At 46.8% G+C, this 26,176-nt stretch overlaps 2 protein-coding genes across 3 annotated transcripts; one reads left to right on the top strand and one right to left on the bottom strand.

Annotated features, from left to right (window-relative positions):
* Nucleotides 1–1,886: 1,886 nt before the first annotated feature.
* LOC113974540 (SUN domain-containing protein 5-like) lies at nucleotides 1,887–7,802 on the bottom strand. Its single transcript, XM_027697739.1, has 12 exons — nucleotides 7,564–7,802; nucleotides 7,099–7,166; nucleotides 6,788–6,872; nucleotides 6,290–6,354; nucleotides 5,651–5,712; nucleotides 5,412–5,452; nucleotides 5,122–5,173; nucleotides 4,783–4,852; nucleotides 4,274–4,386; nucleotides 3,180–3,347; nucleotides 2,771–2,860; nucleotides 1,887–2,106 (listed from the first exon to the last, which is right to left on the bottom strand). Exons 1-12 carry the CDS (start codon nucleotides 7,665–7,667, stop codon nucleotides 1,960–1,962), a joined length of 1,065 nt encoding a protein of 354 aa, XP_027553540.1. The 5' UTR covers nucleotides 7,668–7,802; the 3' UTR covers nucleotides 1,887–1,959.
* A 3,889-nt stretch (nucleotides 7,803–11,691) lies between these two features.
* LOC113974539 (E3 ubiquitin-protein ligase RBBP6-like) lies at nucleotides 11,692–25,475 on the top strand. Of its 2 annotated transcripts, none has more exons than XM_027697737.1 (11): nucleotides 11,692–11,966; nucleotides 13,633–13,732; nucleotides 15,368–15,404; nucleotides 16,474–16,518; nucleotides 18,383–18,471; nucleotides 18,588–18,684; nucleotides 20,059–20,198; nucleotides 21,059–21,237; nucleotides 21,951–22,054; nucleotides 23,236–23,276; nucleotides 25,170–25,475. In XM_027697737.1, the coding sequence occupies exons 1-11, from the start codon at nucleotides 11,801–11,803 to the stop codon at nucleotides 25,396–25,398; spliced, it is 1,227 nt and encodes a 408-aa protein (XP_027553538.1). In that variant the 5' UTR covers nucleotides 11,692–11,800; the 3' UTR covers nucleotides 25,399–25,475. The 2 variants fall into 2 exon arrangements, with proteins under 2 accessions (XP_027553538.1, XP_027553537.1); XM_027697736.1 differs by having other exon boundaries at nucleotides 20,056–20,198.
* Nucleotides 25,476–26,176: the final 701 nt, after the last annotated feature.

The raw sequence follows: 26,176 nt of genomic DNA, 5'->3' as shown, positions 1-26,176 counted from the left end.
ATTGTAGGAATTATACAGCCCCCACCAAGACTATGGTAGGAGTTACACAGAGGCCACTGCAACAGGGCTCGTCCCTAAATTGTGCTTCATAAAAAGAATCAAAGAAGGTTCCTTCTCCTACTCTGTTTATTATGCAATGGTAGTTACAACTTGAGCTTGGTGCCTCCAGAGAGAGGCCCTGCTTGTCAACTGTTAAAGGATTTTATAGTCTCTGTAGGTCACTTGATTTCCTGATGGTACTTCTGCTCATCCAACCCTGTTTGTCAGGGCTTTTCTCTTCTGATTCCTTCTAGCAGCCTCCTGGCCCCCTTTTTGTCTGTTTTTGGAGATATTTTGTTGCCTTTGGTTACATGATATCCTGTAGTTAAAGTTTTACTTGTACTTCCTTATCTACTGCTTACAGTTCTACAGATCAAATAAAGGCTAAAATACAATTCCTGGGGCCTAAGGCTTTATTTATTTTAGTTAATAGTGTTAGGCTATGGCACAAATTAGTCTCTCCTTGCACATCTGTGGTGAAGCAGTAGAGGTTTCCATGCATTGTGCCATCATCTTAAACCCTGGACTTGTGGCTTCCACTCTCCCTTTCCTGGGACAGGACACATATATCACTGTGTCAGGTGCTTAGAAGAGATGGGTTGGAAACAACCAGTCATAGAATCATAGAATCATGGAATCTCCTGCCTTGTAAGGGACCCACGAGGATCATGGAGTCCAACTCCTGCGACTCCAGGACCACCACAACGAGCACCCCGTGTGTGTCACAGCTGGCTTGGTGCTGTGAACCTGTTTCAGTGCCTGGCCACCTTTCTGGGCTCTGGTTCTTCACCCAGAAGGTTTTTCACCCGGAAAATTCTTCACCTGGTTCTTCTGGACAGTTACAGGCTCTTCAGGAGGGGCAGGCAGGGCAGAAGAGGCCCGGGAGGGGGGTGGTGAATGTGGCACTGGGCATTGAATGTGATAGAAGGGTTAGAATGTCTGGAGCTCCCAGTTGGCAATGGCACAGTTGGGAACCTCTGGGTAAGAATCAAGGGGCAAACAAATCATGCAGATGTCATCATGGGATGACAGGATGGTGATGCAGAGGTCACTTCCAAGTCAACTGCATTGGCTTCCAAATCAACATCCCAGGCTCTATTTTTAGGCCTTGTGCTCTTCAACATCTTCTTTAATGATTTGGATGCAGGCCCTGAAAGGATGATCCTCGTGGGTCCCTTTCAACAGAGGAGATTCAATGTTTCTGTGATTACCTAAAACTCCCCTGACACAGTCCCACATGCATCCTCTAAAATCAACATTGGGCTGCCACACCATTTCCCCCCATTTCCCTTCTTGCCCCTTGTAAAGCTCCAGGCTCTTCATACGAGCTCATTGAAGGGTTTTTACATCAAAAAGACAAAAAGTTTCCAAATCCAATGGATTCATTAAAAGGGGCCTTCAATTCTTTTATACCTCGAGGCCACACACGGGACAAACTCTATGATGCTTCTCAGAGGGCCAAAATAGCACACTTTCACTGGCAAACTTTGGAAAATAAGGGAGCTTGGTAAAAGCTTAAAACAAGCATTCTGTCAACATAGAGCATTTCACAAAGCATTGAATTAGCAAATTCCAACCCACTCCAGCTTTAAGTTACTCAAATATTCAAGAAAAGGAAATTAGGAGAAAAGAAAGGAGTAAAGAAAGAGAGAGAGAGAAAGAGAGAATTATTGCTACCACCTTAGATCCAGCTGCCAGAGATCCAGGAAGGGCCATGAACCAGGCAGTGGCCACATGGTGTTGGTTTAATTTGCTCTGGGCTCCTGTGGAATGGGGCAGTGCAGTGTCTCCCCTTGGCAGAATTTGCCCTTCCCTACCCCCCGACCCCACCCAGGATAATTCCAAGCTATTAATAACTTTTTAATAACTTTTTTTCAGTCCCTCACACCCCGTGCCCTTTCTTCTTTTGCGTTTTCTTCCTTATTTATCTTGGATCTTGGTCGAGGCTTTCTGGGTTTCCATCCTCCCATGAACCTGCACTCGGTAAATGCAGGTGTACCACGGGTTTCCCCAGTTGCTCTTCACAAGAAGTTTGACATAGGAAAAGGCTCTGGGAGGCAGCACATCCTGTGAAGAGCAAAAATGGGAGCATTAAAAGCCACAGTGAAATCACCATGGAATCAGCAGCCTGGCAGCCCTCTTCCTGCTCAGGAACAAGCTCCCAAGAGCAGGCGGGAGAAACAGGGGACACCTGAGGCTTGCTGCTGGTGCCAGGGCTCCTGGGGAGGCTGGGGACAAGGGAAGGCACTTGGCATCATCCTCTGCATGCCAGCCTGGCTGGGGCTGCATGTCCCTTCCCTCTGCCCCTTGCTCTGTGCTGTCAGAGGGGCTGGGGATGTGCTCCAGTACAGCTGGTGTGTGACCCCATCAAGCTCCTGCCATCCCCTCTGCCTGCCTTCCTCCTGGCAGGCTGAGAGCAGCGGCAGAGAAGGGGCATGCTGTGCTGGGAGGACACTGCCCAGCTTGTCAGCAGGTCACAGGGTGGAGCAACAGTGATGCCTGACAGCTTGTGCCACCACTCATCCCCATTTCTCCCGGCACGAGGTCATTGCTTGGGTGGAGTGGCAGCATGTGCATCTGGCAACTCAGCCCTCCGAGCCCCTCCAGGTCTCTGTCAGAGGTGATCCATGACCCTCTGCCCAGGGAGGGAACCTTCCCACCCTTCCTGCCATGCACTTGCAGGCAAACCCTTTTTGCTCCCTGGCATCTGTCCCCCATGCATGGAGTGTACCTTCAGAGGGAAAGTCTGCATGGGCTCTTTTTCCACGCTGTAGGTGAATGTCCCCAGGAGAGATTCCTCTTCTCCGTCTGCATCCACTCCCTCGGGGGCAAAGCACGAGGAGAGCAGCTCAGACCCATCCCAACAAAGAGGAAACCTGCCTCCCCAGCCTTTCCTGGGGCTCTACAGTAGTCTAGAACTGGTTAGGGTAGAGCTCAGGGTCAAGGACCCGTAGGTGCTCAGCCAGAACAAGTCTTAAGAAAGGATGAACCTCTCAAGCCCTTGAAGTGTTGCACTTGGGCACTGCAGTGCTCAGGAGAGGGCCGGACACGAAGCTCAGAGGATGCACAAAAGCAAGCAAGACCCTGTCCTGGCTTCCCCCCAGGCCCAGAACCCCTCCAGAAGTGCCCAGCAGACTTACAAAGACAGCGATGTCTTTGGGGGCACTGATGACAGTCCCGCTTGGAGAGACATCTTTGGTGATGTGCTGCACTGTGATGGCAGTAGGGTGGACTCGTGCTGGCAACTTGATGACCACCTGGCCCTGATGCCCTTTGAAAGCCCAGCAGCTTCCTGGGGAAACATTTGGCTGCAACCAGAATGCGAGAGCAGTGAAGTGTGAGAGGTTGGGGCCAACACAGCTGCCCGTGTGGTTTGAAGTGTTGGGGCTGGTGTGTCTGTGGGATCTATTTCAGCCTCAAAATAAGGCACGTGTGAGGAAATGGACAGAAGTAGAAGGCCTTCCCTGCCAACCAAAGGGGGATCAGCATGACAGGACAGAGAATACTGATTATGAAACCAGCCTAATTGGGGCCAAGCAGAAACACCTCTGCCCAGGGTCTCTGTGGGGCATCCCCCCTGCTCCCACCACTCACCCGTGAAAAGTGGCTCTTAGGGATGAGTGTGGAAACAGGGTGTCTTGGTTTATTGACAATGTGTCCCAGGAGGCAGGACCTCTGATGGAATGAAAACCCCTCCCCATAAATTACAAATTTTTTTTAAATTATGAGGCTTTCGAGTGGAGCATGAAAATGAATAAGAATTTTACTAAAGACAGAGAACAAAACAACAACCAAACAATAACAGAAAAAGCTGGGGGTGCAGTCCCAGGAACCAAAGAGAGCAAGTTCCCATCCTGCCAGCAGCTTTATTCTCTTAAATTCTCACAGTATTTTTCCTGGTGGGACCCCTCCTCCCTCCCTGCCCCCCTGCACTTCTCCAAAACCACACGATGGTCTGAAGAAATTTAGCTAAACCATAACACAGGGTCACCAGGTAGAAAGAAAGCCTTTCACCCAGCTGTGGCCCAGGGCTGTGGGCAGCATGCAGCAGAACAGCTCAGTTCAACTCCACTCCCCTCCCAAGGGGAACCACTGCTTCCCAGCAGGCCCAGCCCTGCCTTCCAGCTTTGCTTTGGGGAATCTGATCTACACCGTGGTTTGAGCAGCCCCTGAGAACAGTCCCCAACTCCACAGGAAGGAAGGAAACTGGCACTGATGATTTCTGCTGAGATACCTGCAGAATAGTATCAGGAGGGTTGGCAGTCCAGAAGAAGTATAAAATCCTGCAGACCCAACTCTCTCTGCAGTCGTAGGTCTGGGAAGTTCTCTGGGTGTCAATGGTGGCCCCTGTAAGGAAGGGAGAGCAGGTGGCTGCAAGAGGCTACAGACTGAGAGGGCCTGGTGCTCAGACACCAGTTCTGATGCCACTGTCCAGCTCCATGTCCTCATCTCCCCACCAGTGGGGGTGCCTGGCTGCACAGGGCAGTGACAGCAGCCACATCCTGGTGACTGCTTCTCCCACAGGCCTTAGAGTGCTGGGAGGCAGCAAAGAACAACCCAGTCATTCCCTTTCCAAGTGCAGCAGAGAGGAATAGAGCCTCTCCCCAGCACAGGAACATCTGTCATCCCTGTGGCATCAGCACAGGAATGTGTGGGGGGCAACCCCAGAGTCATCCTTATGGAGGACAAGGACAGGACACAGACAAGCACAGGGCAAGGAGACTGGGCTGCTTGTGTCCCTACCAGAGCTCTTCAGGGCCCAGTCAGTCTTGACATAGGATTCCAAAGTCATCTTGGTCAATTCTTGGGAAAGCTGTGAGCAAACACAGGAAAGGACCACATCAGTGGACAGCTCAGCACGGCCACCAGTGCCCACGGAGGCAGAGCTGGGGGTCAGACACGCAGGGCAGGCTGTGCCCCAGAGCTGTGAGACTGAGCAACAGCACCCATGACCACAACAGCCTGACCCCACCAACAACCCCAAGGAGTGCTGCCATGGGAGTTCTGCCCAGCCAAGCCTCTTTCCCCAAAATGCAGGGTCACTTTCTTCCCACTACTGATCTCCACCCTCAGTTGACTGACCTCCTCCAGCAGAAGCTGCAACTTTTGGGTTTCAGTCAACGTGTCTGAATTCCTGCAGGAACAGAAAAGCAGATCTTGTCAGAGCAGCCCATCCGCTTGGTGAAGCACCTGAGGTCAGTGAGGAGACACTCGTGTGCTTTCCCTGCTGCTCCAGTGCTTCCCTCCATCCCACAGCTGAGCAAAAGGCAAAGGCAGGAGGGAAGTACAGGAGCCTTTGTTGTTTGGAAAATGAGCAAGGTCAGCTAACATGTCTGCACAGACCCAGTTCCAGTTCAGGAAACATCTCTTACCAGAAGGTTTTCAAGCCTGATGGCAATACACTTGTCAGCTCCTGCAAGGGAAAACCATCCGTTAGAACATCCACTGCCAGAGCCACCAGGCTTCCAAGGAGGACTTCCCTAGGAAGACACAGCACAATCTGCTGCTTCTTTGGGTCACTCCACATGGAAGCCGAAGAGCCCGAGGTTTATCCAGCCACCATCAGCAACACTCTCTTGTAGGAGGTGCCCATCCCACACGAGTCACCAACCTGCATCAGTCCCTTTGTCAGCAGTGTCCACGCTGGCAGGGAGGTCCCGCAGAAAACACCAACTGCAATTCACACCATCAAGACACTGTCACTGGACAGGGTTGGCAGCAAACCCTGAGGACCCATTGTCTCCTCCCTGCTGCCCTGGGAGTCAGGCAGGAGGTCAGCTGAGGGGTGTGGAATGGGGGGTGCAGAGAGAGGACGTGCCTGTGACTGGGGCTGTCAGCCCAGGCTTCAGCAGACATCACAGCTTGGTCTTCAGGTGTGCTCGGTGCCCCAGAGCTGCTCCCTGTTTCCCCTCACTGCAGTGAGCACCAGGCTGCGTGGGCTAGGAGAGGTGCCCCCTCATCCATCCCCCTGCACAGCCCCTTCCCTCTGGGCATCCCCAGTTCAGCCTTGGAAATACCTCCACCCTTCTCTTGCAGCCTTGCAAGCCATTCAGCCCAGTGGCCGGAGCAGTAGCGTGGCCATGAGACTACCTGGGAAGTCTTACTGGTGACCCAAATGTCAGTGCCAGTCAAGGACACACTCAGGAAGCACTTGGGTCACAGGAGTTTCCACCCACAATGTCCCCAAAGGAAAGCTGGCATCCAGCACAGCCAGGCCTTTGCTCTCAGCTGTTTGCTCATGGAAACTCACCAAGATACACTGAGAGCAACAAGGCATAGACTCTAAAGCTCTTCTTCTGCTGGACCATCTTTTGCCTGAAAGAGAGGGAGTCCTGGGGCTGTCAACGAGCCAAGTCTTGGGCAACCCCCTTCACAGCAAGGAAGCATAGGAGTCTTGCCTGGCTTTGCTCCCAGAGCTTTCCCAGACCTACACAATGTCTTGCCAGAGCTGGGGAAAGTCCCCTGCAGACACCTGGCTCTGCCCCAAATGCCTGGCTACGTGGCAGTTTGTCCTCCCACAGCCAAGGCTGGGGGCTCTGGCTCTGGGGTGCCAGTGACACTGCCAAGGGGCTTTGCTCTTGGTGCTTCCTTAGAGTGGCTGCAGCACAACAGCACCCAAGATTCAGCGCTCAGGTGAGAGCCCCGGGCTGCTGGCTGAGGAACACCATCAGTTCTCCCCTCTGCTTGCACTGACCCTCAGCCATCCCCATCCTGCCCCCTGTCCACAGGAGAAACACACAGTACTTACGCCTTGAGGATGTACGGGCTCAGATGATTTCTCCCCAGGAAGACAAGGTCATCTGCCAGCTGACAAATCTGCCTCAAGAACATCCCTGGGCAAAGAAACCATAGAAAAGCTGTGCCTGTCTCTTGAGGTCTTTTCTGTAGGATGCCGAGCCAGACACGGGCACTGGGCCCTACACATCCCTCCATGGGGTGAAAAGTGCAGCATCCTGCACCTCTCCTGCCACTAGTGACACTGGGCTGGAGCTCTGGCACAGCACAGCTCTCCCAGTTCGCCCCAGGGGATGTCACGGCAAGTGTCAGTGAGGAGCTTACTTGCAATTTCTTTGGCCTTTTCCAGATGAAGGTTCACCAGAGCTGCAGCGAGCGGAGCATCTGCACAGCTTCCAGGAGAAGAGAAACAAGCTGGTATCAGCAGTCCCCTCCAGCAGCACAGCCCAATTCTCACCCTGTGTCTTCCTTCTCAGTGGCCCCTGACCCAAACCTTCCCCTTGGCAGGCATCTCTCAGTGGCTGTTCAGAGAGAGAGCACAGGCTGCTCTCCCCCACCATGGCACCCCCACCTCTTCTCTGGGTGCTGGTGGTCTCCAAACCCTCCCTTCCCCACACAGAGTGAGCCAGGCTTTTGGCCTGGACCTATCCCCACAGAAGGCAGACTTTGCATGCCACAGGGCTGATGTGTCAGCTCCCCTGTGCTGCTCCAACCCCGCTGACCTCGTTGTGCCACATCCATCCTACGGCCCCAACCCGACACCCCGGGCAGGAGCAGCTGACCTCGTACCTGCTTCTCAACTCCACAGTCACCTCTGCCACCTCATCCTCACACCCCAGGCAGCGTCTGGCAGACCCACGACGTCTCCTGGGGGGGGTCTTTCTCCTCGCCATCTCCAGGCTCCGTGCTCAGCTCTGTGTCCTCAGCCCCTTCTGTGGGGTCTGCCCAGTGCAGCAGCCATGGGGCAGCTACGGGTTCTGTCCCTGTGAAATGGGGCTGTGTGGGCACACAGCTGTGACCTCACAGCAGTGCTGGCTCTGGTGCCACCACGGGGGTGCCCAGGGCGACAGGAGACTGTGGGTTCTGTCCCCCAAATGCAGTGCTGGTGGGACTGCCTTAGTGTTGGGCTGAGCCCACCATCTAACAAGCAAGTTATATACAAAATGATGCTCACAGAGGGCCAGGAATCATAGAATGATCATGGAATCATGGAATGGTTTGGATTGGAAGGGCCACATGTGTCAGAACTCTGGGCATTATTATGTCTCAGCCTCAGCACCACGAGCACTGCCAGGCCCACAAGTGGGCACAGGGAGGGAGGATGAGCCTTCCTGCTGCCCCTGAGGCCCTGTGCTGGGGCCTGGTCACCTTATGGTAATGGAACCACAAGCCCTGGAAGGTGTGAAGCCCAATTTCTTACAACTTTGTGGGTAAAAGACAGATTTTTGGTGCCCAGTGAGTTAACTCAGAGGTGATTCTGTGGTTGGAGCAACCATATCTTTTCTATCAATTTCTGTTACCTATAAAAGGTTAATACCATTGCCTTTGGTGGACAAAAGTATTAATTTGAGCTTGTTTCTTCTGCCCAGTTGGTCCCATTGCACTCCCAAGTTTTGGGAAATTTATTATCTCCAGGACTTCCAACTCCTGCCAGACTGGGTGTGATCATGGCCTCAAAGTAATTACCAGAGAGAGAGGATGCCCAGATAGTGCCATTGCATGTGTCTCATTGTCCCATTTCCTGCCCTAATAAAACATCCTCAACATCTCATTTCGTCTCCTTTTCCTCATCCTGGCTTACCCTCAGCTGCATTGAGAGGCTTCTCACTTCTGATTTACAACCTTGGCAATACCACCCTGTGCAGACCTGGCATCACATGCAAGATCCTTTTTGTTCTCTGAGAGAAGGAAACCACAAGGACACGGCCTTTGCTGCATCCCTTTCCCTTGCAGGTCACCACAACCTGCTCTAAAAGGGACTGTGCTGACAGAGGGTGAAGGGCAGCCCCTGGTACCCTCCACACTGACTCACACTGGCTCTGGTCCCACACTGATGTGCAGAGCAGCAGCAAGGGGAAAACTGGCAGAGAAGCCAGGTTTTGGACAAGACAACAAATCCTGGGATTTCTGAGCAGAAACCTACAGATAGACCACGTGGTGCTGCTGTAAGGGAATCAAAAGGCCTGACTGGCAAGCAAGGGAGATGTGCAGGGAGGTGAGGTGGCAAGCAAGGAGTGCTCCTCACCCAGCTTCAGGCCTTCTAATAAACCCATGGTGAGAAAATGAGAGGACCAGGCTTTGCCAAGTGCAACCACAGTAGCTGGAACAGACCCACCCGGCATTTCTGCCTGGATATCCAACAAAATATGCTCATATATGCACCAGAGTCTTGCATAACTGAAGAAGGGATGCAAAAACTTGGGTGGAAACCCAAGTCTTTGTCTGGTGCTGATAAGGGCTGTCACTTCTCCTCCCACCTGTCTGCTCAGTAAATCCAGCCACTGCTTGGAAACCAGTCATGTGCCAATGTTGAATTTTGTTATCAGAAGAAAACTCTTTTGTTTATTGAAAAAAAATTTGCAAAGATAGGAACACAACCAGTGACATACAGACATGGAAACTGAGGCCCCAAGGCAGTTCTGCAAATATCACTGTTGTGCCTCTTATGGATACACTTGATCCTCAGCCACACTTTGGATCAGACTGACTGAGGAGCAGCAGGTCCTGTGTCCTGGAGTGGATTTGCAAACTGGAAAGCTCCTGGCTCAGGTACAAGGAAACGAAGGTACCTTGGAAAAATATTTTGAAAGGTGGTTTCAAAGCCCCAAATTATGCAAGATAACCAATGTACAGAAGAAAAACAAAGCTAAAACAAAGACATTAATCTTCTCTACCCTACTGACCAGCAGCCAACTACTTCACTCTATAAATATTACCATCAGGATAAGCTCAGTTTGGGCTGTCCCTGAAGTGCAGCTGGAGTGCACACCAGTGACCCTCCCCTTGAAATGGGGCACCACCATTGTCAAAGTCTGAGGCTAAGGTTACACCTAGCTGAACCTAGGCTTTGTAAGGAGCTTAGAAATTCTCATTGCAAGGATCTTTCTTGCCCTCTCTTATCCTGCTTATGCAGCAGCTCTTTTGTGCTTCCCTTTCTTCTTCCCCTTCCTCAGCTTTGGGCAGCTGAAGAACATAGACTAGAATCCCAGAATGGTTTGGGTTGGAAGGGACCTTAAAGCCCATCTCATTCCATGGCAGGGACACCTTCCACTGTCCCAGGTTGCTCCAAGCCCTGTCCAACCTGGCCTTGGACACTTCCAGGGATGGGGCAGCCACAGCTTCTCTGGGCAACCTGTGCCAGGGTCTCACCACCCTCACAGGGAAGAATTTCTTCCTAATATCCAATCTAAATCTACCCTCTTTCAGCTAAAAGCTGTTCCCCCTTGTCTGGTCACTCCAGGCCCTTGTCCAAAGTCCCTCTCCAGCTCTCTTGTAGGCCTCCCTCTTCTAAGTATTTTCTTGGTCATCTCAACTTTCTGCCTTTCAAACAAGTAGCTTATCTCAACAGGACAAGGATAGATAGCACTGTTTTAACCTCAAATAAGCAAATATTTAAACTGTTTATTTAAAGATAAGAATTAAGAGGACTGGAAAAAATGACAGCTACATGAAAAGTGAAAATTCAGTTTAGTACTTAAACAACTTGAATCCTTATGCTGCAGCTGTAGCAGAGGGCTGACACAGATCATGATAAAACCAAAAATCCTTCCACTAAGCTTTGAAAAGACAACATAACTCCATCTGTGGGAAGACAACATCTATATATGGAAACATAGCCATATGTCTATAGTGCACAAAGTTTCTCTTAACAGCACCAAGAACTTGCTGGTTCTCAAATTACAAATTTTAAGTGCTATTTTAAAGTAATTTACAGTTCTATCAACAGGAGTGAGAAAATAGTCAAGAATTTGTCTTGCAGAATGGGAGATGATTCATGACTTTCTCAACAGCTTTTACTATGGATGAAGCTTACACCTCTCTATTTGGGAATGACACACTCTGGTAGTATTGGGCTGGCTGGCTTGGTCAGCAGTTTTTCAGTCAGAGAAGAGAAAAAACTGAGGAAGAACTAAGCAGACAAAGGCCAGCAGGTATCAGTTCCAGCTGTCTTTCACCTGGGTGCAGAATGAAGCTTCTTTCTGGAAAAAAAACAAAACAAAACACAAAAATAAATTGCATCTCTATCAGATATTGGCTTTTCTAGCAAATGTCTTTTTTTCACCCTTTGCTTCACTAAAAAGCTCTTTTGCCCAGACCGTTTTCTTCTCATGCAGAAGCAGGAAAGCACAATTTGGGAATCCTGCACAGTTCCATAGGGAAGCTGTTGCCCACTCAACTCTGCAGCTGGAGGGTGAGATGCTACAATGCCACGTTCAGTTGTCCTTGCCTTACACCCCAACAGGTCACAGGGGAACCATGTCAGGAGAGAGCCAGGTCTGTTAAACGTGGAGAAGAACTCATTGTGCCCTTCCAGTGCCTAAAGGGGGCTTATAAAAAGGCTGGAGAGGGACTTTAAACACAGGCAGATTGTGGCAGGACAAGGGGAAATGGTTTTAAACTCACAGAGGGCAGGGTTAGATTAGATATTAAGAAAAAAATGCTTCCCTGTGAGGGTGGGGAGGCCCTGGCACAGGTTGCCCAGAGAAGCTGTGGCTGCCCCATCCCTGGAAGTGTCCCAGGCCAGGTTGGACGGGGCTTGGAGCAACCTGGGCTAGTGGAAGGTGTCCCTGCCCATGGCAGGGGGTGGACCTGGGTGATCTGTAAGGTCCCCTCTAACCCACACCATTCTGGGACTCCATGCTTCCATGTTTTTTCCATAGTGCCCTTGGTCACGTGAGGTCACAGTGTGAGGTGGGGGGTGTTCTCTTGTGGCCTGGGTTGTGTCCCAAAACGCCCTTGGTGGAACACTGAGGCAGTGTCCAGGTCCCCCCAGTGAGGGGTCACTCCTGGCTGTGTGTGTGTGGCCATGTCACACGTCCACTACAAGTTCTCCTCCCTGCTGAGCTCTGATGTTGTCACCTTCCCCGGCCCCAGCATCGCCCTGGGAGAGCTCAAGCACCGCATCATGGCCTGCAAGAAGCTGAGGGCGGCGAACAGCGACCTGCAGATCCTCAATGCCCAGACCAATGAAGGTACCTGGAGATGATGGGCACGTGTCTGGTCCCCAGGCACTCACCCTGGGGCCCATCCAGCCTGGGGCATGTGTGACACTGGGAGTGCAACTGACTCCAGGGATTGAGCAGGGTGGTGAACCCAAACATGGGATTCATAGAATCATAGAATCAGCTGGGTTGGAAGGGACCTCCGAGATCATCAAGTCCAACCCTTGATCCAACCCCGCTGTGGTTCCCAGCCCATGGCACTGATGCCACATCCAGTCTCTTCTTAAAAACCTCCAGGGATGGAGAATCCACCACTTCCCTGGGCAGCCCATTCCAATGCCTGATCACCCTTTCTGTAAAGAATTTCTTCCTAATATCCAACCTAAACCTCCCCTGGCACAGCTGAAGACCCTGAGCCCTCTTGTCTTGCTGAGAGTTGCCTGGGAGAAGAGACCAACCCCCACCTTGCACATTGATGTGCAACACAGAGTGATTATAAATGTTTTTGTTTTCCGGAATTTCTCAAGGTAAAATGATGATGAAATGTGGGAGGATATTTCAGCATGGAGGAGGCTGTGGGGACACATCAAAATAGTCACCCAGTATCTCAACAGGGCGTATTAAAAGCAGGGTTTTCCCCTCTCAGGTTTTATAGGCTACTCTGTCATGGCAAACACCTTTACTGCAATAGTTTGAACAGCTGGGATTGTTTCTAGATGAAGTGGTGTGTTATGATAATGATTGATGTTTAGAAGTGTGTTTTTATTTGGATGCTGTGGGATCTGGTGAGTTTGACATTCCTAAACTGATTACCAGGAGGGGCAGAGGGAGAGGCACTTGTTAATACGGCCAGATAGAGACAGGACAAGGGGCAATGGTTTTAAACTCACAGAGGGCAGGGTTAGATGAGATATTGGGAAGGAATTCTTCCCTGTGAGGGTGGGGAGGCCCTGGCACAGGTTGCCCAGAGAAGCTGTGGCTGCCCCATCCCTGGGAGCGTCCAGGGCCAGGTTGGACAGGGCTTGGAGCAACCTGGGCTAGTGGAAGCTGTCCCTGCCCATGGCTGGGGGGAGGAACGAGATGATCTTTAAGACCCCTTTTGACCCAAAGCATTCTGTGATTCTGTGTTTCTATGACATTAAAACAAACTGGGCAGATTTCTTTGAATCTGGCAGAGAAAGCTGAAAGCAATGGAACTAGAACAGCTGTGGTCTGTCAGTCCCAAGCACCAGCAGTGCAGGTGAATTGCTAAAGCCATGAGAGGGATGATGCAGAGGTATCAGACTTTAGCCATGTGCCTGTTTGGTTGCAGATAAGCTAATCTGACTTTAGGGAGGCTGCTGTGGCTCTCTTTTCTCCAAAGATCTACTGGGTTTGTAGCCTAGCAGAAGCAAAAGCAACTCAAGCCAGATCAAGAAAGAACCTCCTGAATTAGCAACTGTCCTTTAGTGACCTTTGAGAGCATTTTGCTGTTGGCATTCAAACTATTTAAAAAAAGAAAAAAAGAGAAAGATTTTGTTACTTTGGTTTGATTATCAAACCTGAAGATTTCTTCAAAGGTTCTGTTTGTGTGTTGAGACAATCAAAGCACGATGTTGCATCTAAAATTTTGCTTTCAGATCCCTAAAGGGATATTAATACCCATTCCCATGAATATCCATTCTCACGGGGTGTTTTTTCTTGTGTTTGTTTTGAGAATACACCGATGCCAACGCCCTGATCCTGAAGAATTCATCGGTGATCGTGAGGAGAGTCCCTGCTGGAGCAGGAACAGCTGCCAGCAGAGCAGAGGCTAAGTGAGTACCCATGAAGCACTGGATTCCTTGTGAGGGGTGTCGGTGTGTGAGCTTTTTTAATGGATAATTCAGACTGCATATGTTAAAGCTGCAGTTATTTTGTGTTGTTATGCAGTAGATTTTAATGTATCTGCCCCAAAGCCAACAGATTTTTAGGCCTGCTGGGACATGGAGTTCAAACTCCAGCAATGGTGACTTTTAAGATGATTCCATTGGGTTTGTTCCTGGGGTTGATTTTGCTGAGAGCCAAGTCACAGATCCTGTTCCCTCTACGTGGGGAGATTCTGTATTCTATGTGAATGATTTTATTGCTTTTATAGTAGAGACAGGTATGCCTGGTAGGGTAAAGTTTGTTCCCCTTCCAGAAGGGTCTGATTATCAGTGTTTGACTCTTTCCTGTACTTGGGGAAGGGACAGAGCTCCTGCAGGAGTACCTGCAGGATATGGCAGGTGTTCTCACACCCATACTAGCTGTAGACAAAAAACCAAGGGTTGCCAGCTGGTGACCTGTGCAAACAAGGGTATTCACCCATAATTAATTCCTTTTAGTTTCCTAAAGACAATGCTCATTTCAGGCAAGAGAAAAAGAACCATACCCCAAACTGCACTGGCTTTTGTGCGAGTGCAGTGAAGGAATAGTTAATCCTTTCCAATATTGAAATTCATAAGCAGTTTAGCATGTTACCAAATGTTACAGGTTATCTTTCTGTGTCTGTTTGTACCTGTTGGGGTCTAGGAACGATATTCTCCAATTCAGTATTCCCACTAACACCCCCTCCCCACTCCAACTGGAGGAACAAAAGGCAAAGATCACAGGTTGAGATAAGAACAATTTACAGGAAAAAGCAGCTAGATAAGAAAATGAACAGTAACAGCAACAATATTAATAACAAAAAGTGTAAGAAAAGTAAAAAAATCCCAGCTAATAGACAATACTGGACACCAGGTTTGCTCAGCTGGATGGAACCCTTTTTCCCTGGAATAGAATCCCTTCCCCCTGCCCTGGCAATGACCTGAGGGGGGATAGAATAATCTCTGGGCCCTGGCCACAGCCCCTCCTGGTTACTGCAAAAAACTAACCCTGTCCTGGCCAAAACCAGGACAGTCCCCTGAGCTGATCCCTGTGTTCCAAGTTTTAATTCTGGACAGAGAATCAGAGCTACTGATTACAATTACAGATATTCAAATGCAATCCTGACTACAGGATTATTGTTGTCCTTCCTGTGTTCACTCACACCAGTTCTGGTTCAGCTCCATCAGCACCATTTAAAGTCCATCCTTCTGAAAGAGGTGTCTCTGCCCACAGTGAGGAGATATTATTAGCTTGCAACTTTGCCATGTCTTTCTGGTGTTGATTCTCAATAAATAAAGTACCCTGAGGAGTTCCAGTGTGTCCCAAACACACAGGACAGCAGCATCCTGGTCCTCACGAAGCATATCCAAGCAAAACCCCCTGAATTTGTGTGTAGCCTGGCCTGTCACTGCTTCAGTGCTTTCAGACACTGCCCAGTGACTCCAGATGCCTCAGGGTTGTGCTCACAAACAGGGTTTTGGTTTTAGGATCTGGTTTCAATGCTTTATGCTGGGTGTGAGTGCTTTACTTTAAGTTCTGATCACCTTTATTTCTTCTTCTAGGTGTCAAAAAAATCCAGCGAAGGGAACACCAAAAGCAGTATGTAAACCCACAATCTCTCACCTTTTTCTACACACCACACTTAATCCTAAACAATTAATACAAGTCCTTGTACTAGTTTTCCAAGCATTGATGTATTTTCCAGTCAAACATAGTGTAGGTTGTAAATGCAGCTGATTTGACTCAGCACAGTTTTTTCAGCAAAACCTGAGCCAAACCATCACTTGCACAGTTCCCCAAGAGCAGCTCAGTCCTAACCAGACCTGGGGACTGCACCCCTGCCAGATGTTCCAGCTGGCACCTGGGAGGGAGCAGTAGGGCTGCAATGGAGAAAAAATACAGGGCTGTGCTGTGAGTCCATCTATTCATCATCAGTAAAAAATTGTCTTTGGTCTGATAGCAAGGAGAATAATAAAAGACATGAAACCAGTTTCCTCAGGTTTTGTAGGCTACTCTCTCATGGCAAACAGTTTTACTGCAATAGTTTGAGCAGTTGGGGTTTTTTCTAGACGAAGGGGTGTGTTACAGTAATGGTTGATGTTCAGAGCTGGTGTTTTTCTTTGGATTCTGGGGGATCTGGTGAGTTTGGCATCTTTAAACTGATTGCCAGGAGGGCAGAGGTCACATTTCAGTGCTGCTACAGCTGTGCCTGATCGTGACAAACAGCTCCACTGTGCTCAGAAAAGCATCTCCAGCTGCATTTATAAGTCATGAGGCATTAACTGCACTGAAAATAAGTTTCCTGTAGTGATGTTTCCTTATCAAATAGACTTCAATGGTCTTTATATCCTTTTTAGCTGAAAATTGACATCTTTCTTACCCCTTCAACTTCTACACAGTTGTGAGCATTTGACAAGGGTTCCTCTCTGAGATATTCTGAGCAATAAGTTGACCCCAGGTAGGTTTGGGTTTTTTAGCTTCTTTTCAGAGGCTTTCCTAATCTGTCATGAGGTTGGACTTTGTTTTGAAGAAACACCCATGGCACTAGGATGGAAATGCCTTTTTCAGTGGCAGAGGATGTAGTGCAGACTTTCAGACTGCTGTGGAAGTTAACTATTGCCATGTTTTGGTTGTAGAACTTGAATATGTGTTTAATTTTTTTGAACAGATTGCTGACCCTTCTGTACCCCTTCCTCTGGCCCAGCTCATTGAGGTAGAGATATTATTCTCAAATACTAAAAGAAAAAATATGTTCGCTTCATATTTTTTAAATCTTACACTGTGATCTATGGCTGGATAACTGTTGTAATGAGAACAAAACTTTATTTTTAGTAATTTTAAGTATTTTAAGTTTAAAATGTGTGTATGTTTGGGTACTATCCTGGGAGAAGTTCCCAGTTTGGGGAGATAGAAGGGGAGCACCTTATCAGCCCCAACATAATGCTGCAGTGTCACCCACCTTCAAGACACAAAGAAGAAGCATTTCAGCAGCTCTTTACTGTTTCATTTCATTATTTTTGTGCTGAAAACTAACACAGCACTGAGTCCTTTCTTCTGATAATAAAGGCTGAAGTTCGTTTCCTAAAAAAAGAAAAGTCTGCCCATTTGGTAATGTCTTCCCTCCTCCACTGAAGAAATCACACTATGTACATTGGCCAAAAGGAAAAAAGAAAAATCAGTTTGGAAGGCAGCCACTAAAAGAAATTGGTCTTCACTAGTGCTGTGCTTAAAGATGTTGTTGGCTCTGCAAACTCATGTGAAGTTTTACTCTGCAATGTGAAAACCTGTCCAAGTGGTGTACACATTTAAGCTTTTGAGAAAATCAAAGTATTTCAGAAAAATGCAGGAACAAAGCAGCTGAGAACTGTTGCTCACCCTGACCCCTGCAGTGCAGAGTGGCTCAGCACGGAGGCAACGTGCTCTGAAACATTTTCTGTTCTATTATTACTCTGCACCAAATGCCATATTTGAATTTTGGTCTATTCTAGTAGTGATTTTTGGGGCTTGCCTGTGTTTTGTAAACCATTCTGGTTCAAACAAATTAGTCAAGTGTCTATAAGTTGGTTTTTTTTTAAATGTTAATGGAAATTGTTTCAAAGATGTCAGTCTGGGTTATGTTACTTGGAGAAAACACTGTCCATGAAACAACTACAAAATAAATTGTTGGCCCTTCTTGGCTTGTTCTGTGAATAAAAGCAAAGCCCTGAGTGGTTGGGTGCTTGAAGGTCCAAACCACTCATTTTCTCCCTTAGGCCCTGCTTGTATCTGGACTAGTGTGTAATAAAATCATTTGAACAAATATTACTTAGAAAAAAAAATCAGCTGGCTTCAATAACTTGAAGATCTGGTTGTGCAGAGGGTTTCTATCACAAGGTGGATGTGTAAAAGACCATCTCGACTGCAAAACCCTGCAGATTGTGCTTTCTGCAGTTAAATGACTGAATAGGAATGAGTCAGGGACCTTGCAGTTGGACTGCCTGCAGCACACCATGGTCAGGCTGCTGAAAAGAATCTGTGGCTTGCTGAGCAATCATGAAAATCTTGTTTCCTTTTAATGCCTCTGGGTCTGAAGCTGAATTTCAGCAAGCAAAACCAGCTGCCCTGCCTCTGCAATGGGGTGTCCTCCTAATGCTGCAAAACGGAACCAATGCTGCTTGCACCCATCTTTCTCAATTACAAGTGCAGCAGAGACCTTCTTCCAATAGCCTGGAGCTCAAAAATCAGTTTTAAAAATACTGGATAGTACAACTTTTTCAACACATGGCTTCAGTCCTCTTGGAAGCAAATTGGGCTGGTTACCCAAGGCTTCCAGCCAGGCACAAACAGGGCCCAAGGCTCTCAGTGCCCCAGGATGCTCTTTCCAAGTAGGTTCCCAGGCTCAGAAACATCATGGAATGGTGCAAGGACCCCCCAGAAGATCCTCAGGGCAGCTCTGTTTTATATAAGCAGCTGTTTTCATCCCACCACAGCCGGCACTGGGCTGCTCTTCCCAGGGCTGGGGTGAGTGGGGTCCTCTTTGGCTGCGGGGGCTCAAACTCGTTCCTAAGGTGTGTGTCCAACCCTTCCCTGCTGTGCAGAGCCCCAGCCTGGCTGAGACCAACGTTCCTGAAGAGGAAAAGATCAAAGTCATGATGCTGCAGTCCTGCTCTTACTACGATCCCAGCAAGTAAGTGTTGATTGTGTCAAATCTGGTCGTCGAAGGCGACGGAAAAATTGCAGAGACGTTTTGAAAAGGGAGACACGTGCAAGACTTCTCCTTTTTTTTTCCCCCAAAACCTGCAGTTACCTGAAGGCACCCTTGGGTCCAGTCCCACCACCCAATACTTGCTTTAAATGCGGACAACAAGGTCACTGTAAGAAGAAATGCCCAAACACAGGGGTAAGACTGGGGAGACCTTCTGGGCTTAATGTAGTTTTTGTGATTTTTTTTACCTTGGCAATTATGCAACAAACACATGAAGGATTGTTTCTCTTGTGTGCAGGTCAATAATGCTAAGATGATCCCAGCTTGGGGGCAAGAAACTGGAATGCTTTGTTGGACTTACAAGTTCATATTTAAAGGTTTTAGGGTCTACATATTCACAAGGGGTTGTAACTATTACAAATATTACAGATAGAGGTTTTCAGGGGATGACGTAAGGGGAAAACCCAGGTTAACAAATTTGGGGTCTTACACACACATCATAGGGGAAAACCCATTTTATCTTGGGGGAATTACAGGGGAAAAAAGGTATTTGGGTTTAGGGAATGCAAGGATTCAGGGAACACAGAGGGAGAGATAAAGCACAAAAGGTTTTCTGCACAGGTTTGATGAGATCAGGGTGAAGACTCTCTGGCTTTGGCAGGGCATGTGATAAAACATCATGCAAAGAGTCTCCTCACATCCTGCTGGAGAAGGCAGGAAAAATCCACAGGGATGAGGTCAATGAAGGGGGTTTTCTCAGCTTCTGTAGCCCATGGCTTTTTGCAAAGATCACTCAAATCTCTCTCTGCAGATATTATATTTTGGAATCCAACACTCTTGGGGTGAAATACAAAGGTTATGTGCCAATGTTGTAACACTCTTCAAAATTCAAGGGAGACCTGAAGTTATCAATGAAAAATTTCCTTTTCCCTAGGTCACAGGCATTAAATATGCCTGTAGATCCCTCTCTGTGAGATACACATATTTTTATATATTGAAATATATATATATTTATAAATATTCTGGAAATTTTGATGGTTTAAACTCTTTTCAATGACAATTCATGGTATTTGATATTTTGTTTAAAAATATGTTTCTGTTGACCCCATCTATTGAATATTTGTGTGTTTTCATTGCACAAGGCTCTGGTTGAATATTCACACCCTTTAATGCTTAAATGTGTGTGCATGGGGGATGAATTCAGCCTCAGCTGTAGATGGGGAATAGAAGTTTCCCCAGTGACTGATTCAGAGCCCTGGATTCAGCCCTTTGGAGGAGGAGTGGGTTTGTGTCCTTTCTCTGAGCCAAGGGGTATTTCACTTGAAATTAGGTCCAAGGATGTCACCTGAGTTCAAAACACTGCTTCAGCCTCTGGAACATCCTGGCAAATTCATTATATATCCATGATTATTCCCATATTGATTCTGGGAAATAAGTATTTGGATGGAGCAACCCCTATGTTAGGTAAAAAGAGAGGATTAAAGGTTTTGCCACTTCAAATAATCATTGAAACATCATTCTGAGTGTGGGTTTTAAGATCAGCTACGTCTGCATTTCTTTTCTTAGCAGAACAAAACCACTGAGGGTGTTCCCAAGATTAAAAGGAGCTCAGGGATTCCAGCGAGTTTCATGGTGGAGGTGAAGGACCCCAAAGCAAAGGGAATAATGATAACCCCCAAGGGAAAATATGCTATACCAATCATTAATGTGTAAGTATGGAATCCATTGGACTGATCCAAAAGGGAACAAGGGAAACCATGTGGAAACATCTGAGTGCCAGTGTCACCACAGTGGCAGCAAAAAGGAGGGAGAAGGACTTTTTATATGGGCAGACAGGGACAGAACAAGGAACAATGGTTTTAAACCAACAGAGGGCAGGGTTAGATGGAATACTGGGAAGGAATTCTTCCCTGGGAGGGTGGGGAGGCCCTGGCACAGGTTGCCCAGAGAAGCTGTGGCTGCCCCATCCCTGGAAGTGTCCAAGGCCAGGTTGGACAGGGCTTGGAGCAACCTGGGCTAGTGGAAGGTGTCCCTGCCCAGGGCAGGGGGGACTAAATGGTCTCCAAGGTCCCTTCAAACACAAAACATTCTATGATTCTCTGATCTGTCATTATGGGTCTGCTTATGCATTTTAAGCCCTTCTGTTTGTCTGTCTCAAATCTCCTTTGGTAGAAGTTTTAACACACACTTCTTCTATTTATAAAATGTATTTACCCAGAGACCAGCTTTATCATGAGTCTGTAATTTACCCTCTAGCAAAGGGAAGGTGAAATTCATTTCATCTCATTTCTAGCTGTCAAAAAGTTATTTTTCTACTCTGAGCTCATTTTTTAGTTGGTGCAATGATGGGAGAGTTTTGCAGAAGGAAAATTGTTTCGCCCTCCCCCTTCTCGTATTAAGGCTACAAAAAAGCAGATTAAACTAAATGCCTGCAGTTTAGGGGGCTAAAGTGGACTGAGAAGAATTCCATCTGTTATTTTCCTTTGACAAAATTCGAAGCTTGGAAAAGTTTTCCTTTATACACCTTTAACTTTTTTCTTTTCCTTCCCCTCTCCCCACTCCCCTTCAGGGAAGCTTATGCCAGAGACAAGAAGGAAAAGCCTCCCCTTCTACAAGAGGAGCCAGCCTTTTCCTCCTCCTCCTCCTCCCCAGCTCCCATTCCAGATAAGCTGTTATGTGTCATTCCTAGAGAGATAAGGACTGATGCAGCTGTCATTCCCTGCTGTGGAAGAAGTTACTGTGATGATTGTAAGTGTTAACCCCGCATTTGTAAATTCTGAACATCACACCTGATCTTCTGAGAGCAGAAACTGGATGGAACAAAATTATTGTGCTACCAGTTCTAATTAATACTTCATTCTACTATGAATAGGAAAGGACTTGTCTCATGCAAAGAGGGAAAAAAAAAAAAAAAAGGAAAAAAACAGGAAGCATTTTTCCCTTTGCTGTGATTTAGGTGTGGTATTCCCCAATTTAGTGTTCCCACTGAAACACTCCAAACTTGCTCATTCCCCCTCCTCATCCCTCTCCCCCTGGGGCAGGATGGAGAGGAGAACTGGAGGCACAAAAGGTAAAGATCACGGATTGAGATAACAACAATTTACTGGGAACAGCGATGAATTAAGAAACAAACAGTAGCAGCAACAATATTAAATAGCAGAGTGTACAAAATAGGCAAATGATCCCCACTAACCCAAACTGTCCCTGTGAGACAGGAGAGTGGAGACACAGCCTTGACATCTTCAAATGTCACCACAGTTAAATGTCAGAACTGTAGAGTTATTTGTGGCATATTAGAAACTGCTTCCACTGTTGAACATTTTGAGCCTCATGTTCCCAATTCAACAACATATTGACCCATTTTCAAGTCCATATTCACCCATTAATCTTGTACGTGTGAGAACCCCCAAAATTTCTTTCATTTGGCTAAAACCTGTTTTGATTGTTCTAATCATACACAGGTACTAGAACAGCATCACTGGAACCAGAGGGACACACCTCCCCAACAGGCCATCAGACAAGTGTTTCTGCTGATTCCTCAAATGCCAACCAGCTCCCAGGCCAGGTAACAATGACTTTTATTAAACTGTTTGTAAGAAAAGCCATTTGTAATAAGCAGAAAGGGAAATAAATATTAATTTACATCTCCTTCAGCAGGGCTAAATTGAATAAGGTTTAATTTGTTTCTCAAACACATTTTCTGCCATTACAGAAGCAAACAGCTCTTTAGACATGGTCTGGCAAACCCAGATCACACTTTTGTTGAACATGGTCCCCTCACTTTCCAGTCTGGTGTTAACACTGGAGCACTTTAAATCCAAGTGCTCTGGGTTACCACTTGTAGCAAGGAATCATGGGAGCAATAGAAGCAATTTACTAAGGAGCTAAATTTGAACTAATTAAATTTACCCACAGATTGTTTCAGCATAGATTGCATGCTGATTACCAATCAATTGCTGAACTCAAGATAAAGAAAAGGATTTAAAACTTTCTGTTTCGTGGTATAAAAAGAGAGAAAAATTCTCCTTGTTGCCTAAAAGCCTTTGTAATTAGTTTTCACTATGTAAATTAGTGTCATTTTAACCAAGAACATTTAAGTTTATCTCCACAAAACCAGAACACTACAGTTTTAAAAATTTTTCCCTATTTTTTCATTAATTTCCCAGTAGCTTTAAAAATAAAAGTTATTAGAAGTTATTAAATTCTCAAACACATCCACATACATACAATTATCACAATAATGTTATTCAAACAATAAGTATAAAATCTTAAACATCCCCATATTTGTTACATTCAAACATTCTCAAAACATTTTGTCAACAAGAGTGCAAAACAGCTGCTTGGATGTCACAACCACCTGAAAGACTGAATTAAACCTGGTTACAATTGCTCTAACTGATATTATTAAGAAATGAGAACTGTAAAACATTCCAGAAAAAATTTACAGGGCCAACAACAGAATCTCCAATACAAAGAAAACTACACAATGAAAAATCATCTTTAAAGCCTTCAGCCAAAAAGCAAAAGACACAATAACATAGAGTGACTCACCACTATTGCTTCAAAAACTACAACCACTCATTGCTAACAGTGTTTTTGGGATGTGTTCCTACATCTGCCATTGAATTACTTTTGGATTGAGAGCAGTCACAGCAGAACACAAGCAATTCTCCTCTGGGGAGGCTTTTGTTCATAGGTCTATTCAAGTTTCCTGGTACCTGTTTGTAAATGTTCTTCTGCCTCTAGGCTGTGAATGACCTCCAAAGTGGCAAACCGACCTGGGAACTGTAAGTATTCCACAGAAATTTTGAACTTGTGATTTATAATGAAATAAGTGTGTACAGATAGTTGCGGAGAATAAAAGTGGTAATTAATTTTTAAATGGCTTAATTTGAGTGGGCTTTCACAAAGGGGATCTGTGCTTGCAGTAAGATTATTTAAAATAAAACTGCAGCACACGATTGAAAAGAGGACTCTGAAAACTGGGCTCTTTTTGAGGAAACCATAAGTACATATAAAAAATAAATATAATTAAAGGATGAGGTGGAAAGCTGCCCTTTCGATTCCTGACTGAATAAGGCTGAAGAAATTAATTTCCCAATAGAAATCAGCCTCCAACATTCTTTCTTTAACAACTTAGTTGATTCTGACTGAGCAAATTACTGGAAAAGTCAAGGCTGTTATTTTATGCCCATTTTGAACACCTTCAATTTAGTCATCTCAAAGAGCCAGGCTGCTTTCTCAGCTGGAGAGGGAGGAGTCTGTTTTATTTACTCAGTCCTTCCTTTTGGTATATTTGCTAGAGATGGATTGTGAGGGTGCATTGTGTTTATAAAATCTTATAGAGAAATCAAAACAAAACTCAGAATCCATCCCACAGATGGTCTAAAAATCTCCAATTCAGTAAGCAAGAAAATAGCACCTGAGGGACAAGAATGGGCCAAATCCATCATCCTGAGCCAACAGCACAGGGAGCCTCTGTGGGAGAATTAAAAGGAGTTTGAGAGCAGATAAGTTAATATCTGCTGAGGAGTCTGAGGCTCTGAAGGGTGAGGTGCTGGGTGAACCCAAGGGGGCAGAGGAGCCCTGGGCACAGGGGAATCTCTCTGGAGCACGGGCAGCCTCCCCCCACAGTCACAAAGCTGAGTGTGAAAAGAGAGAAGCCTGAGGGAACTGCTGGGGGGAGGATGTGGCAGGCAGGGATGAGGATCTGGAAATGAGGGGAGTCTCAAGGGAACAGGCAGCTGGAGAAAAATGAGAAAGTTGAGAACACGAAACTCCTGCCACCGTGATACCCCTCCATTCACCTTCCTCTTTAAAATCAGGGCAGAGAGGAACAAACAGGGACACAAGTTTTGGGGTTTCTTAGGAGAGAAAACCTGATGTTTCTTATCTCCAAAATCACTTGGGCAGGAGACTGTATTACAGGTGTCAGTGGGTGATGCTGTCAGAGCCTCTCCCAGGGTCGTGGCACTGAGGCACCTTCCCAGAGCCGAGTTCAGAAGCTTTCAGAAATGACTTTTCTCCAGTGTGGTCACTGGTCTTGGTTAGAGCAGAGGGCTGTGCCAGGGGTTTCTCAGACATCTGGCCAACAGAACACTCCTCTGTGTCAGCTGCAGCACCAGCATTTTCATCCTGTACAAACTGACAGATGAGGAGTGAATTTAGGCTGAGGTGGTATTTTAAAATAGAGCTCTGCTCTTCAGGCTGAATCGTGTTTTCTCCATGGCTGGTACCACACTACAGCCATTCAGACTTGCTCTTTTTGCTTCTTCCTGAAACAAAAATGATTCCAGCTGCATGTAAATGCAGAGGAGTGACAGCTGTGTGCATTCTGTACCAGCAGAGGCCAGTGTCACCCCCTTAAATCCATCCCTGGATCTGGCAGCTCAAGTGACACAAGAGAGTGGAGATAACCCGACCTTTCCTGGGTGGGTTTGCACTCACAGAGCAGCAGCTGTTTTACCTTGTCAGCAGAAACTTTTATGTTACCAAGTTCTTCCTGGGCCAACGATGCCATTACTGGCAGCAAGCTGAAACAAGCTTTGACATAATCATTTGAGGAGGGGAAAAAAATAAAAACCCAAACCAAATTTGAGTGGAAAACAACAGGGAAGAGTGACTGTTTTGAATTAAGTTCCTTTTTTTTTTTTGTTTTGTTTTGTTTCACCCACACACAGAAAACTCCATTCACGGCCAAGGTCTCCAGGTATGAGAGATGAGCCTGTGAAAGCAGATTCTGTGATTTTCAAACCCAAAGCAAGAACTGGTAAGAGGAAGCGGAAAGCAAAAGTGACTGCAAAAAGACAATTCAATCAAACCAGCTCGAGCTTCCCAAGACAAAGGGGACACAGACATGGAAAACGTCCTCGAATGGAACCTCCTGTGAAGGAGGTGAAGAAGGAGTAGCCAACCTTATGTTCTTAATTCATCTTCATGCTATCCCTTGTAAAGCATTTCTGAACAATGAACAATATAAGCTAGAAAAAACCCTGCTTTAGTGTGTTTCTTATTTACTGTGTGTTTATTTACATGTAAATAAACAAGCCAGGGCAGGTCACTCGACATTAACTTGATTGGCCACTACCTCAGGTGGCTGCCTTTGACATGGGTTTTCTTTCTCATTCTGTATGCATCAAAAAGCCCAAGAAAACAAGAAAAAATCTTGAAAGGTAAAAATAAAAAGAGGCAACAGTTATAAAAGAAATAAACCCCAGGAGATGTGTCACAGATGAGTTGCAGGGGTCTCTCATATTGGCACAGCTGATGAAAGAGCAAAAGGTGGCTGGGCTGGGTTTGGCTGGGGCAGAGTTAATGTCCTTCCCCGTGGCTGGCATGGGGCTGTGTTTTGGATTTGTGCTGAACACAGGGATGATCATGGAGATGTTTCTGTTATTGCTGAGCAGTGATCACAGAGAGCCAAGGCCTTTTCTGCTTTTCATACTGGTGAGGGGGCTGGGGGTGCATGGGAGGTTGGGAGGAGACAGAGCCAGGACTGATGGCCCAAACTGACCAAAGGGACATTCCAGACCACATGACATCATGCTCAGTGTATTAAGTGGGGGGAAGAAGGAATGAGGGGGTTTGTTTGGAGTGATGGCCTTTGTCTTCCCAAGTCACCATCACACGTGATGGGGCCCTGCTCTCCTGGAGGTGGCTGAACACCTGCCTGCCCATGGGAAGCAGG

This window comes from Neopelma chrysocephalum, unplaced genomic scaffold (genome assembly GCF_003984885.1).
Source record: "Neopelma chrysocephalum unplaced genomic scaffold, ASM398488v2 Primary Assembly neopelma1_122, whole genome shotgun sequence".
Taxonomy (NCBI): domain Eukaryota; kingdom Metazoa; phylum Chordata; class Aves; order Passeriformes; family Pipridae; genus Neopelma; species Neopelma chrysocephalum.
Note: the sequence above shows the minus strand (reverse complement) of the source record. Positions and strands in the feature narration are given on the sequence as shown.

What these genes read in the sequence shown, in the direction of transcription:
- LOC113974540 (XM_027697739.1), bottom strand. Translation starts at nt 7,667, where the DNA reads ATGGCGAGGAGAAAGACCCCCCCCAGGAGACGTCGTGGGTCTGCCAGA. An exon ending in GTTGCTCTCAGTGTATCTTG is followed by an intron (nt 5,713 to 6,289) that starts GTGAGTTTCCAT and finishes TGTGAATTGCAG; the next exon opens with TTGGTGTTTTCTGCGGGACC. An exon ending in TGCAGCTTCTGCTGGAGGAG is followed by an intron (nt 4,853 to 5,121) that starts GTCAGTCAACTG and finishes GTTTGCTCACAG; the next exon opens with CTTTCCCAAGAATTGACCAA.
- LOC113974539 (XM_027697736.1), top strand. Translation starts at nt 11,801, where the DNA reads ATGTCACACGTCCACTACAAGTTCTCCTCCCTGCTGAGCTCTGATGTT. An exon ending in CAATGCCCAGACCAATGAAG is followed by an intron (nt 11,967 to 13,632) that starts GTACCTGGAGAT and finishes GTTTGTTTTGAG; the next exon opens with AATACACCGATGCCAACGCC. An exon ending in GGCAAACCGACCTGGGAACT is followed by an intron (nt 23,277 to 25,169) that starts GTAAGTATTCCA and finishes ACCCACACACAG; the next exon opens with AAAACTCCATTCACGGCCAA.